We start from the raw sequence: 14379 nt of genomic DNA, 5'->3' as shown, positions 1-14379 counted from the left end.
GGAAATGGCTTCCAATTAGACAAGAGGTAGTTAAATTAAAATGAGAGAGGTCAAAAAGCCACCAAGAGAAAGACATTGTTCCTGAAACCAAGGGTTGAGAAACTGACAGCCACTGAGGGCTGGCCTAAGCATTGAGCTTGCTGGCAGACCAGGCAAAAGGGGAAATAGTGGGTTTTGGGAGGTGAAAGGATGTTCATTTGGCTGTTAGACAGGAAGTTAGTATTTAGGGGGGTGAAACTCCTTTCTCAGTGAAAGGGTTGTGGTCATGACTTCTGTCCCATGACTACTGGGACTTCTCGGAAGCTTGTCAGTGGCACATTGCAAACAGAGTGGGTCAGAACCAGACCCCAGGGAATGGGTTCCTGTGACTCGAATGCTAGTTAACTCTGCAGGACATTGGCAGTCCACTTTCTCACCCCTGTGTACTTCCCATCTCACATAAGATGGCACCCAAAGATGCCACCCATCTGTCTAACAGGGTCAAGCACTGGCTGGTTTACTTGAGACATATTCTAGTTTTACAAGTGCTTCCCAGTTTACGAAAAGAAGGCACAGAACATCTACAAGATGTTTCATACAAAGCTCAGATGTGTCAGAGTGGAGATTCCCATCCCTATACCCATTTCCCCCTCCACACCACAACACCTCAGGTGGGCTGCTCACCAGGAGATACACTTCAGAGGCTCCCACGGCTCCAAAATGGGGCTTGTTTAGAGAAGCCAGCTCAGTCTCTTGGTCTCCCTGGTCCCCTGCTCTGCTCTCATGCTCCAGGCACCACCCTCACAGGCCACCTCACTTCTCTGGAAGGGCAGGAGGAAATTTCCTGGCTTGGCAGGGGGAAGTCCTGGCGCCACTCTATCACCCTTGGTGGAATGAATGGTTGTGTTTCATTGTTGTTGTTGTTTTTGTCTTTCCTGGCACATTGTAAATCCTGGTGGAAGACTAAACATGCTGGATGGGGTTTGTTCCCACAGGTGAGGTCCAGCTAGGGAATGAGGGGGACTTGTCTAGGCCTGAAGGAGCAAGGCCTTTGGAAAGGGCAGGTTTCTGCCAGAGGCCCTGGCTGCCCCTGAAGCCAGCCTGGAGTTATCTGTCCTACCCCTGCGTGTTGGGCGTGTTCCTGCAGCTGCCTGTGGGAATGCACAGCCCAGCGCAGGGCAGACGTCTGCTGGCGCTGGGGCAAGTGTTTGTTGTTGTTGTCACCTTCATTACTTTCAACAGTGCCCAGGCAGGGCTCCACTAACAGCCACAGTTCTGCTGTGGTCAGTGGCAGTACCAGCGGGACTGTGAGAACCAAGGTTGGGAGGTGAAGCTCAGGTCCCTCAGGCTGGCTCCTCATCTGACTGTTTATCCAGCCTCCTCTGGGTGGGCTCTGGGACTCAAAGGTCATGTTTCTGTGTAGCCTTGGATGTGTCCCCCAACCTCTCTGAGCCTCAGATGACCTCCAGGGCTATTCCCACCTCTCACACTCTGGGGTGCAGTGGTGTGTGTGGGTAGATGTGGGGGTGGGGAATGACTTATCACTGCCTGCTCCCATTTGCCAGGCCCACCTTGGTCTCAGGTTTCATCAGGAACCCTGCAGAGGGCCTGGGGGTTGGGAGCCTCCAGGGGAAGGGACTCCCCTAAGCAAGGATGCAACTGCAACTCAGGCTGGGCTGGGCTGTCTTTCCTCCCTGCCAGGAAAACTGAGATCCCTGTCCTGCTCCTTCCCTCTCCCTCCTGAGAAGCTGAGATAATTATATGTGTGCAAGTACACACACACACACACACACACACACACACACACACACACACACCCTCCTGGCACAGGTGGTAAAACAGGTTCCTCCAGGACAATGCGTCCTATGAGCTTCCATGGAAGCTTCCTGACCCCCAGCCTGGGCCCACCCCAGCCTGGACTTCTGCCAGGGCCACTGGAGCTGAGACAGGAAGTGGCGGCCTCTCTTTTCCCCTCTGGGGAGGGGAAGCAGGTGTCCCGGCTACCTTTCTGGAATGGCTGTTGGGAAGCACTGGGGGAGAACCTCGTGCACCTGCTGGCTGCAGGCCTTTCATGTGACTCCAGACCACACCTGTGCCCCCAGGCAGCTAGCTGGCTATGTGCATGGCTGGGCATCCTGGGAGGACAGGGCAGGCCTTGTGAGTAATGCTACTCCCTCCCCATGCACCAGCTCCAAGATCCCTACCTTCTGTTGGGGCTGTATTCCAGCAGGCATCTTGGCCCAAGGCACGTGGGAACCGGGGTATGGCCAGAAGATGGATCTATTATCTTGTTTTTGGGGCAATTGATGAGAAGAGGGAGGATACTTTCCCCAGGAGTGTTCCCAGGAGCCTGCGCTCATACCTTGAAGAGGAAATGGGTATATTCTGGAAGCCGACACAGCACTAGTGAGTAGCAGTCACATGGCCTCCACTTACAACCCGCTTCCACCCAGCCCCTTCCCCCTCCCCCAAGGTGCATAGAGGTGCTGAGTCCTCTATCACAGGAAGCATGGAAGCCAAGCTCAGGAAAGCTAGAGAAGACTTCTTCCATCTGGGTGATGTGTCAGACTCAGAGGCGTTTATTTTTCATTTTTTATTGCCACCAGGGTGATCACTAGGGCTCAGTGCCATAACTATGAGTCCACCGTCTCCAGTGGCCACTTTTTCTTTCTATTTTTGTATGATAGAGATACAGAGAAGTCAGGTTAGAGAGAGAGAAAAAAAAATTGCTTCACCACTCATGAAACTTCCCCCTTGTAGCTGGACACCTAGGGCTTGAACCCAGGTCCTTGATGATAACACAGGCACTCAACCAAGTATGCTACCACCTGGCCCTTAGACATTTGTTTTTTACCACAGCACTGCTCAGCTCTGGCTTATGGTGGTGTGGGGTACTGAACTTGGGGCCTTGGATCCTCAGACATGAGTCTGTTTGCATAACCATTATGTTACTTCCCCCCACCTGGTGAAGGCACTGTGAATCCACTGCTCCTGGTGGCCATTTTTTCCTTTTTTGGATTAGATAGGACATAGAAAGATTGAGAGGAAGAGGGGAGATAGAGAAGGAGAGAGACAGGCAAACACCTGCAGTATTGCTCTACTGCTGTGAATCTTCCTTTCTGCAGGTGGGACCTGGAGGCTTGAGCCTGGATCCTTGTACCTGGTAACCTGTGTGCTTAACTGGGTGTACAGCCGCCTGCCTGGTCCCTCAGAGGTGTCTTGCAATCCTACCTCCCTGGGAAGAGTCGTCTGAGAGTGAAATAAAGTCAGTGACTGTCACTCAGGGGGTTCATTGTAGTTGAGCCTGTGGGTTCTGCAGCTGCAGGAATCAGGCTGTTGTCCTGTCTCCCGTGTGCTAGCTGCATGAGCCTGGGGGACGGGACAGTCCTGGGTCACCGAGGGGCCATGCGTGGCACTGTGCTACTGTGCCTTCCCTTTTCCTTGAGAGAGAACTCCATACTCCGTCTACATGGGACTCTTTTTGCATGTGGTGACTCAACAGAAATGGGGCAGATTTGGCTGTGGGCTCTGCTGGATCTAGGCTTCCAAAGGCTGATGCCCATACTCAGTGCCTCCCCAGCCCTTGACCCTGCTCCTCTCTCTTGTTTTCTACTCAGACAGGCTGTCCTGGGGGTGGTGGACATGGGTGGGGGCCAAATGGTCACCAGAGGCTCAGACTTCCAGCCCATGTGCAGAAAAGGTATCTTTGTGTGTGGTCTGGGACGACACGTGCAGCCCTGCTCTGCCTGGTCTGTGCAAGGTGCTGGGCTTCTGCTTGCCTAGAGCAGCAAGGGGATGGAATTCCTGACCATGGGGGGGGATGTGTAAAGGGATGGAGGGTTATCCCTAAAAGAGGAAGTGCTACTTTAAGATGAAGGGGGTATGGGGGATCAGGTGGGCAACCTCCAGAGAGGGGCCCCTGCAGGTCTGAGGTGGAGTGAGCACTCTCTCTCTCTCTCTCTCTCCCTCGCCCTCTCTCTCTGTTTCTTTATCTCCTCTTCTTACCTCAGGAAGAACCTGCCATGGCAACCTCCCCACACTCCCAACATGGCCTCCTGGGCATTGGGGTACCAAGGTGTCAGCTGGAAGCTAAGTCAGTCCCCCCAGGTCATAGCCCCCATAGTCAAGCCATGGCCAACACTCTGGGCTGGAAGATAAGGCTGTTGTCTCTAAGGAAAACACCTGCCTCAGTGGAAAACCCCAAACTTCCATTACCTTCTCATTTCAGGGGGGCCCTGAGACAGAAAAGTCTAGGCTGATGTGGTAAACACCCCCTCCAAGTATAAATAGAGCCTGGGGCAGTGGGACAGATATAGGGGAGACAGCTGACCCCGCAGATCCCCCTTTTCATGCCTCCTCTCCTTCTCACACTTCATGTCACCTTTCCACCTCCACTCATGGGGATGTTGTGTGTGTGTGTGTGTGTGTGTGTGTGTGTGTGTGTGTGTGTGTGTGGTCTTGGCACAGAAAGATTCAAGATATGCAGACAGCCCTGCTGTGTGATGTGGTGAGCCACTCAACTCCTCTGGGCCCTCCTTCATGTTGAGTGAGGCAAGCCACCAGGAGAAAGACCGATACTGAATGATCTCACTTACAGGTGGGACTTAAGGGTAAAGAACAGTAAGGAAGGACGTGCGGTGAAAAACCTGGACTGGGTGTGGCACCAAAGCAAAGGATTCTGGGGCAGGAGGGAAGAGAATGGGATGAAGGGACCCTGGGGTAGTGGTGTGTCTCCCAGACTAGACACCATTTAAGGGGAGATGAGGGACTGTGCCTATGTGTTAACCCAATTATAAAATAAACAAACTGCTTTGAACGGACTTAATGGATGGCCATGCTCAATATGCTTAACCAGCCAGAGCCTGGGTCCTATGCTCAGCTCTGCCACTCTTTGGCTGCGTAACCTGGGACAAGTTAAGTAACCTCTCTGGGCCTTGTGTGTTGTGTCTAAAATAAAGAAGTATGGACCATGGGTCAGCCTAGAGGATTAAAGTGAGGTCACACAGTTAGCTCAGAGCAGGTGTGGTAGCTGTGGGGAGGTTTTGACAGGGAACTTGTAAATGTCAGGGCTTCGAGGTGAGAGTTTGAGGGAGATGGGGCTAGGGGATGCAGTCCCAGGTTAGTGGAGAAGAGGGAGTTTGAGTCATCAGAAGGATGTGGGTTCTGTGAGCACAGCTGTCTGTGAGATGCTGGCAGAAGCCCTGGGGCTGAGGAGGTGGAAGTGGGGCGTTGTGCCTCAGGCTCTGCAGGAATGACTAGTGCCCTTGGCCTGAGTGGCTTATTCACACTGGGGGGAGGCCTCTGAGCAAGGTCCCTGAGGTGAGGCCTTGGCTCTGGGCTCTGGGCTCTGACGGGGAGGGGACTGGGCGCCTGTCCTCAGGCCTCCAGGACTTCTGGGTCCCCCTCCCTTTGCACAGCTGCCCTATTCCTGAAAAGCAAGCCAGGAGGTGCGGGCCTGTTGGAAGGAGGCTCTTGGTCCCCTGCACCCTTATTCCCTAGGGGATAGTGAAAAGCAGGTGCTTCCTCCTCCCCAGATTCCTGAGCATGGTGGGGAGCCAGTGCAATCAGGATGTGGGTTTGGGAGAGGGGGTGTCCAGGCAGATCACAGAAAGGCCCCTCACACACACACACACACACACACACACACACACACACACACACACTTGCTGGGGAGGTGAAAAGCTACTAGCTTCTCTTGGTCATACGGTTGATTTCGAGGTTACCAGCTTGCCAGTCTTGTGTGTATTGGGGTGGGGGGTGGCTCCTGGGGGTCTTCTCTCACCTGTAGTTCCGTTTTAAGAAGCTGCACTCCATTCCATGGAAATTGAGCTTGGCTCACCTTTCTGTTAGGCGAGATGGGGATGACGCCCCCTGGTGGGCGGCATGGGGATTAGCGGGGAGAGCGCGAAGCTGGGCCCTGCTGCGTGTCTGGCGACAGACATCCTGCGCATGTGCGTTATTTATTATTTTATCTATTCATTTGCCTCCAGGGTTATCACTGGGGCTCGGTGTCAGCACTACGAATCCACTGCTCCTGCTGGCCATTTTTTTTCTTTATTTTTTTTATTGGATAGGACAGAGAGAAATTGAGAGGGGTGGGGGAGATAGAGAGAAAGAGACTCCTGCAGACCAGCTTCGCCGCTTGTGAAGTGACCCACCCCCTACAGGTGGGGAGCCAGGGGCTCAAATGCAGGTCCCTGTGCTTCGTACTATGTGTGCTTAACCTGGTGCACCACCGCCCGACACCATATGTGTGTTTTTCAGGGACCCCGCACCACACCTCCTCTGACCAGCTGTCCCCAGGTGCAGATTCTGCCCCCACAGAGCTGATGCCATCAAGGAGGAGAGAAGCCATCTGCTCTGGAAACTAACACTCACAGGGCCTGGGGCTGGGGCCTAAGGCAGGATAGAGAAAGGACTATATTTACAGGGGTCCAGGAAAGCCTTCAGAGAAGGTGACACTTGAGCAGGACATTGTAGGAAGTGGAGAAATGAGCATGCCCATGTTTGGGGAAGGAAAAGAGGCCAGAAAGTGCAAAGGTCCTGAGACGGTGGGGTGTGTCACTGGAAGACACCTCACTGTGACTGAGGCAGAGGAAGCATAAGCAGGGAGAGGAGGTCTGAGAAGGGCAGGGGGCCACACGACAGAGGGCCTCGTGGGTCACAGAAGTGACTGTGACCCTTGCTGTCCTCTCTGCAGCTGAAGCAGGAGATGGGTGACATCGTGGGCGAGGTCATCCGGAACTACAAGGCTCCTCCCGAGAGCAGCCTGCAGAAGGCCTGGGACTATGTGCAGCATCAGGTGAGGTGGAGGCTTGGGAAGACAGTGGGGTGGGGACACACTCCTGAGCATTCTCCCCAACCTGGCACTCCAGTGTCCACCCCAATTCCTGACTCCAGGCTTTGGCTGCTGCTCCCCACTGACAGTGTCCCTCTGTGGTAGAGGCAGAGGGCAGGCCCCCTCCCCTCCTCTCCCACCTGTGGGGAGTGTGAGGGCTGAACCCTGGCCAGTCTGACAAGCTGATATGCCTCTGGGGAGGTGTCCTGGGGATTTCTGGGATGTGAGGAGTGTCCTGTCCAGGTGTGGCACCAGTTCCCTCAGAGGTCAGCATGGGCACCGTGGGTGAAGGTGGTCTCCACAGGCCATGCCTTGGGGCTACATGCAAAGACCAGCTTTGTGTAGTTGCACGCCATGACCTGCACGTGATGGTGACATCATTCAGCCCACACATTTCTCAGGACGTGTCCCTGGTGCTGGGCAACACGTGACCCTGTGAAGATTGAATTCTGCCTCCACTAAAGTGGAGATGGAGCTTGACGAATGGACTGACTGGCTAATTCCTTGGCTGACTGAATGAGTGGATGGCATATTGGTTGATAATTAATTGAATGAATGAATGAATGAATGAATGAATGAATGGCAAATGGACTGACTGATTGGCTGGGTGACTAGCTGACTGACAGGCCAACTGACTAGCTGACTAGAAGTCTGTCTAAATGACTGACTGACCAACAGACCAATAGACTGACCAATTGACTGGTCAACTGACTCAGTGACTAATGAACTGATTGGCTGGCTGACTGATGGACTGAATAACTGACTGATTGACCAACTGACTGATTGACCAACTGACTGACTGACTGACTGACTGACTGACTAGCTGTCTATCTGAATGACTGACTGACCAACAGACCAACTGACTGACTGACTGATTGACTGACTAACTGAATGACACACCAATTGACTGGCTGGCTAGCTGACTGGCTGGCTGGATGACTGACCAACTGACCTATTGACTGATTGACCACCTGCCTGCCTGATGAACTGATGGACTATGCTCCCCAGCCTGCCTGGACAATGAGCCAGTTATCTTCCACACAAGCTACTTTCTTGCTATCAGACACTGTGCCCCCTCACCCAGGACCCACCCCCTCTGGGCTTCAGCCTCCCCATCTCTCCCATGTTGCTGTTGACAGACACAGTGATCACTTGTGGCATGATGGTACCCACTCACCAGTGCCCTGGTGGCATGGGGGCAGGGCCAGGGCAGTGGAGTGTTTGGGGACTGGATATAGATTCTGGCCTGGCAACTTTTATGCTCAGCCATGTGCACCACTGCCTGCTCCAGCTTCTAGATGATTCTGATGGCTGTCAGGTGTTGCTTGGGATAATGGATAAGAAATTCAGTGCAAAGTCAGGCTCCCAAGAGCTGTAACACAAACTGCCCCTTCCTGGTCAGACCGTCACAGAGCCTTACTGTCCTCATCTGCTGACACTCAGGCTGGGGGACAGGCCTTTTGAAAAGAGAAGGGCTCTCTGCTTGGTGTGGAAGTTGTGTCCAAGAATGCATCTCGTTTTGCCTGGATATGGGAGAGCCTGTGGGTGACCCTCAAATGTGTCAGGAGACCTGTGAGAGAGGAAACAGTTGCCCCACAAAAACTAAGTTGGGTTGGAGGATGGCTGAGTGTGCTTGGCACGCCCCCTGCTGGCCACTGGGAAGCTGGTCTAGGACTCACCACCCTGTAGTGGGAAGGAAGCAGGTGGATTCAGTGTGCTCAGCTCCCCCTGCTGGTCCTCTGCTATTTGGGGTGGGGGAAGGGGGGAAATGGCTGTTACCCGGTTCTCCAGATGCGGGAACCACTGTCCAGGACTGGCACAGGGCAGGGGCAGCACTGAAAGGCTCCATTTTCCTCCTGCTTTTCCCTCCCCAGGGCACCACCACCATTTCATTTCATTTTTATTTTTTCATATCTTTTATTTATTATTTATTGGCTAGAGATAGACAGAAATGGACATGAAAGGGGAAGACAGAGATAAATAGACAGACAGACAGACAGATAGATAGACAGACACCTGCAGCACTGCTTCACCACTTGTGATGCTTCCCCCCTGCAAGTGGGGACCAGGCACTTAAACCTAGGTCTTGGGCATTGTAACATGTGCACTCTACCAGGTGCACCACTGCCCAGCCTCATCATCAGTATTTTAACCCTTGGGATCCCAGATGATCCAAGCTCAGTTGTGCCCCCAAGCCTCTCAGATGCCTCTTTCTGAGCCCCACAGAGACCAGTTTCAATACCCAGAGTCCAAAGAGCCTTTCTTCACCTCCAAAGTTCGAGTACTTTCTCTTCTGAAACAGCAAGCTGAGCAGCTGGGTGGATTGCTCACCAAGTAGAGTACATGCCTGGCCTGTGTGAGTTGTGGGGTTTGATCCCTGGCACTACCTGTCAGGGAACAGTGCTCTGATTGGTCTCCATCATAGGAAAATGAATAAACCTAGAAATAAGTGGGAAAGGCAGAATGGGCTGCCAGGAAGCTCAGAGACAAATCTCAACTCCAGCCTGTGCTCACCCAGGAGAGTGGAGCTGGTCTCTTCCTGGGCAGTGTCTGTGCTCTATAGACCCCTGCTGAATGCACTGCCCACCTCATGCCTGTTGGCCCCAGTCTCCCTGTGAGCTAGAAGCCTTGGTACCCCGTTGGACAGCTCAGGAAACTGAGATGTGACTTCAAGCTGGCAGAGCTGGACTTGACCCCCAGGGCCCATGTTCCACACCAAAAGTCCCTCTTCTGTCTTGCCCCCATGCCTTTGCACTTGTGTTCTGATTTTAATCTCAAACTTCCCCTCTTGTCCTGCTTTCTGTTTGTTCTAGTCATTGTTCTTTTTTTTTTATTATCTTTTATTTAAGAAAGGATTAATTAACAAAACCATAGGGTAGGAGGGGTACAATTCCACACAATTCCCACCACCCAATCTCCATAACCCACCCCCTCCCCTGATAGCTTTCCCATTCTCTATCCCTCTGGGAGCATGGACCCAGGGTCATTGTGGGTTGCAGAAGGTAGAAGGTCTGGCTTCTGTAATTGCTTCCCCGCTGAACATGGGCGTTGACTGGTCGGTCCATACTCCCAGTCTGCCTCTCTCTTTCCCTAGTAGGGTGGGTCTCTGGGGAAGCGTAGTCCTTGTTCTTGTTCCCAACCGTCCTAATGGTTCCTAGCATGGGTTTCCTGAAAGCCATATCAGCTATCTTGTGACTCCCAGCAGCCAGTGTGAAACCTAGACTCTCACCCCGGCCATCAGTCTGGGACATAGGGGGAGTGGGGGTATCCAGTGTGTGTGGGAGGCGGGGCAACACAATGCTGGGAGGGTGTCCTGCCTGAGCAAATCAGGCCAAAGCAGCCTGACCCCCACCCCACTGTGTCCAGGCCAAGTGCTGTGGCTGGGAGAACTTCTCCAACTGGACGAGCAACGTGGAGCTCATGAACTACACCAGCCCCACCATCCCCTGCTCCTGCAATAAGAGTTCCGATGACAGCCGCCCGGTGATGGGAGGCTTCTGTGAGGTCTCCAGCAATGGGACCCAGAGTGGCAACAACCCCATGGACTGGCCGGTGTACACTGAGGTATGTGAGAGACATGGGGGTCCTGGGGAGGGGGGGAGTTCAGACACCCAGATACTTGCCCCCCCACCCCACCACCATCCTTCTTGTGGCTCTTCCTGCCCCTGCTTCATCCATTCACATGTTGCCTCTTAACTGACGGATGTGGGGGGTGTCTAGTCCCTGGGCTGGTGAGGGGAGCTCCCCTTGGGGTCCCGTGTGGGGTGGGCATGACTTGGACGGCATGTCCCCTGCAGGGCTGCATGGAGAAGGTGCAGGCGTGGCTGCAGGAGAACCTGGGCGCCATCCTCGGCGTGTGTGTGGGCATCGCCATCGTTGAGGTCTGTGGGGTCCCTTGGGTGGGATGTCCCTGTGCTGTTGGTGTCCTTGGGGGAGGTTGGGGCTCCTTGGCTTCTTGATGTCCTTGTGGTTTGTGACCTGACCTCGTCCTTTGAGTCCCCTCTTTGCCTGAGTCATGGGCAGTCAGGAGGCAGGATGGAGGACCATCTTAAGGTGCCTAGAATGGCATGGTGCCACTCAGGAACCCCTGGGGCACAAGGCATCCCTGTCCGCCTCCTGCTCACTCTTGTTTCTCCCTCCACAGCTCCTGGGGATGATTCTGTCCATCTGCCTGTGCCGGCACGTCCACTCTGAGGACTACAGCAAGGTCCCCAAGTACTGAGGCCACCTCCCTGCTGTCCCCAACCTCAGGGCTCCTAGGGCTCTCTCCTCGGCCCCCTCCTGAGGACCCACTTCCCACCTCACTTCCAGGCCCCTTCCTGGCCTGGGATGGCCGGAAGTGGGATGCTCCCTGGGGCCTGGAGCCCTCTCCCTGTTTCTGCTGCCAGCCTGGAGCCTGGCTGTCTTGTCTGTGACTCTCAGGCCCACTGCCACCAGTTTTCTCTCTGCAACACAGAGAAAGTGCTCCCAGCTTGACCCCTCATGAGTGGGCCACAGCTCTGCCCACTCTGGGGGCTGTATATATGGTGGGGGGATTCAAATAGGGGCGAGGGTAAATGTGGCCCCCTGGGCTGTCAGGGGTTTGCCCACTACGTGGGTTCACCTTCTTCTCCACTTTGATGCCTGTATCTTGCATTTTTCACATTGCTCTGGGGGGGGGGTACTCACCTGACACTTAGAACAGCACCCCTTCCCCCCAGCTGGCCCAGTCCCTCCCCATTAGCTCAGACCAGCCTGGTATATGTCAGGGGGATGGGCCCAAGTGTGCTGGGCCTTGGGGTGGGGGCTGCCTGGGTGCGGGAATCTGGATCAACCTTGGTTTCTCCTGGGAGTGGCCAGAACTGGCCTGGGCCCCAGCACCTAGACTTGTCAAGGGAATGAGGTGGCATGGCTTCTGGGGAGAGCTAGGCTGGCCTGTGCTCTCCCTCCAGGGAGCGGGTGGGTGAATGCTGTGTCTTCCAGGGGGTGGGCGGGGGCTCGTGTAGTTCTGTAAAATGTACCCCAGATTCAGCAACTGAATATTAAAGAGACTTTGTAGCAATGGAGACACTACTTCTCTAAGTCTGGGGTGGGGAGGACTGCTGGGGGTGGGAGGAGGGAGTTTTGTGCCTCTGGGTCCTTGTGTCCTCTATCCCTGGGTCTCAGCCTTAATGGTGGGGAGCATGGCGTCTGGCTTTGGTTCCCCTCCCAGACTGCCCATGTGGTTGGCTCTGATTTGTGTGTGTGGAAATAGATGTGGGTTATGCTCCTGACTTCCTTTCTGGGGTTCCTTCTGCCTCTGAAACCAGGGGAGGGGACACAATATATATATATATATATATATATTTTTTTTTTTTTTTTTAAACAAGGGAAGGTAGGTGGGCCTGGCTGAGTCTACACACCTGCCTCCTTGGCGGGAAGGACAGAAGAGGGAGATGTTTCAGCAGTAACCACAAGGTGGCGCTGAAGCTCCATCCAGGAAATTCTTGAGCCCCAAGTTCCTCCCTGATTCCCCCAGGCCCTCACTCACTCCAGGCCAGTGGGAATCTGTTGAAAATGTCAACTCCGGGTTCAGAGATGCTGACACATAAAGAAAAAGGAATCTGCACTTCAGCAGCCCACCAAGTGGTTCCTGAATCATAGTCTGCTAAGATGTGGCCACAGGCACACCCTAAAGAAAGAGAAGGGACTGGGGGGGGGGGACGCCTAGGGGGAGGCTGGCAGCCTTGACCTCAAAGCAGGAAGGAGGCTTGCTTGCTGACAGCCTAACTGGTTTTTTCTTTCCTTCCTTCCTTCCTTCCTTCCTTCCATCCATCTTTCCTTTCTTTTGTTTAACTATTTTTTATATTTTGGATTTCTTTTTTTTAAGTTGTTTAATATTTTATTTATTTATTTGAGACAGAGAAAAATCAATAGGGACAGGGAAAATAGAGTGGGAGAAAGATAGAGAGACACCTGCAGACCTGCTTCACCGATTGTGAAGCTTTCCCCCTGCAGGTGAGAACTGGGGGCTTGAACCCTGATCCTTGTGCATGGTATTGTGTGCACTCAACCACATGCACCACCACCTGGCCCTCTGACTCATTTCACCTTCTTTTTTTCCCTTCTTCTTTCTTTTATTTTTTATCCCTTTATTTCTTCTTCCTTCCTTTTTTTTTTCTTCTTCTCTCTCTTTCCTTCCTTCCTTCAGCCAGGGCCATGCACATGGGTAATTTCCCCACCCTGAGCCACTTGCCAGCTAGAGAGACAGAGGGAGAAATACCACAGGACCAGAGTTTCCTCTGGTGCCATATCTGGGGTTCAGACTTGCATCGCACGCATGGCAAAGCGCACTCCCTCCCAGATGATCTATCAGACCCCAATTTCTTGCAAGAAGCCTTTTTTTAAACAGTGGAAGTCCAAGCCTTCAAGCCCGCAGTGGGTGTTAGCACTGCCCTGGGGGGCTGAAGGAGCCCACACTCCCTGCTCCCACAAAGGCATTGCATGTGGTCAAGCATAACAGAGCCAACAGAGTGCTATGGCTGAGTGGAGGCCTGATAGCAGAGCTGAGGGCCATGCCTGAGAGGTGAACGTGTGCTCTGCACACATTGCTCCCAACAGACCTGCCTCACTGCGGCCCCTGCTCCATGTTCTGAGCCTCAGCACACCTGATCTGGTCCACAGCCGGTACCACTCACCACAGTCAAGCACCTCGTGGCCTAGCTAGAATGCAGAGTGAACACAGTTGCCCTCCCTGGGCTCTGCTGGTTTCCTTGAAGCACATAGAATTTTGTCCCCGAGCTTCCCAGTGGCCAAAGCCATATAGGGTCTGTCCCATCACTCTCATATCTCAAGGCTTCCTCACATATCATCACGGGGAAGCACACAGCTATCTGGGGTCTGGAATTTGAGACCAGTCCCACGTGCACACAGAGTGAACTTCCTTGGGGACAGGAGCAAACACCACAGGTGAGTCCCAAACGGCCTTGTCTGGAGCTGGTTAGCAGTCCTGGTGCCACCTGCCAAATAAGGAGCCTAGAACAAGACCAGGAGACCGCTCACCCAGTAGAGCACACACTTTACTGGGTACCCCACCTCCTGGGGAGCACCCACTTTTCACGCCCTGGGTGCCTATGGGACAGAGGCCAGCTTCTCTGAATCCTGAACTGGATTCCTAGCTACTCATTCATCCCCAGCCCACAGGGGCTTCCAAGCCATCTGGCCCCTGAATGGGCTGCGGGACCAGCTGAGCGACCATGGACTCTCCACCCTCATAGAGGTAAAGGACAACCCCCTGGCTGTCACTTCTCCCACCCAAGTCCATGGCAGCAGACATGTGTCCAGAGACTGGCACATGGGTTTACAGTGGCCTGGCTGCTGAGCCTTTGGGCAGGAAGATCTAGGGGCCCTGAGTGATGCCCACCCACAGCTCCCTGGGGCAAAGCAGGTGGCAGAGGTGGACAGAGGGGCCCAATAACAGGAGATGGGCTCCAGGGAATAGTCTGTGTGGGCATCGACCAACAGGAGTAGAGGCTGGACAGGAAGGTTGTGTGTGTGTGGAGGGTGTCCTGTGCAGCCTGGCTCGTGTGTCCTGAAACCAGCCT

General features: G+C 53.9%; 1 protein-coding gene across 3 annotated transcripts in view; it reads left to right on the top strand.

The window, feature by feature from the left end:
• CD82 (CD82 molecule) overlaps positions 1-11862 on the top strand; it is a 58454-nt gene extending 46592 nt beyond the window's left edge. For all 3 annotated transcript variants that reach the window (XM_060176555.1, XM_007519103.3, XM_016186454.2), the window contains 4 exons: positions 6680-6781; positions 10184-10381; positions 10615-10698; positions 10962-11862. In XM_060176555.1, coding sequence (XP_060032538.1) covers positions 6680-6781; positions 10184-10381; positions 10615-10698; positions 10962-11039 — 462 coding nt within the window. In that variant the 3' untranslated portion in view covers positions 11040-11862. The remainder of the gene's footprint in view (positions 1-6679; positions 6782-10183; positions 10382-10614; positions 10699-10961) is intronic.
• The last annotated feature ends 2517 nt before the right edge of the window (positions 11863-14379 follow it).

The sequence above is a fragment of the Erinaceus europaeus genome, chromosome 17, assembly GCF_950295315.1.
Source record: "Erinaceus europaeus chromosome 17, mEriEur2.1, whole genome shotgun sequence".
Lineage (NCBI taxonomy): Eukaryota > Metazoa > Chordata > Mammalia > Eulipotyphla > Erinaceidae > Erinaceus > Erinaceus europaeus.
Note: the sequence above shows the minus strand (reverse complement) of the source record. Positions and strands in the feature narration are given on the sequence as shown.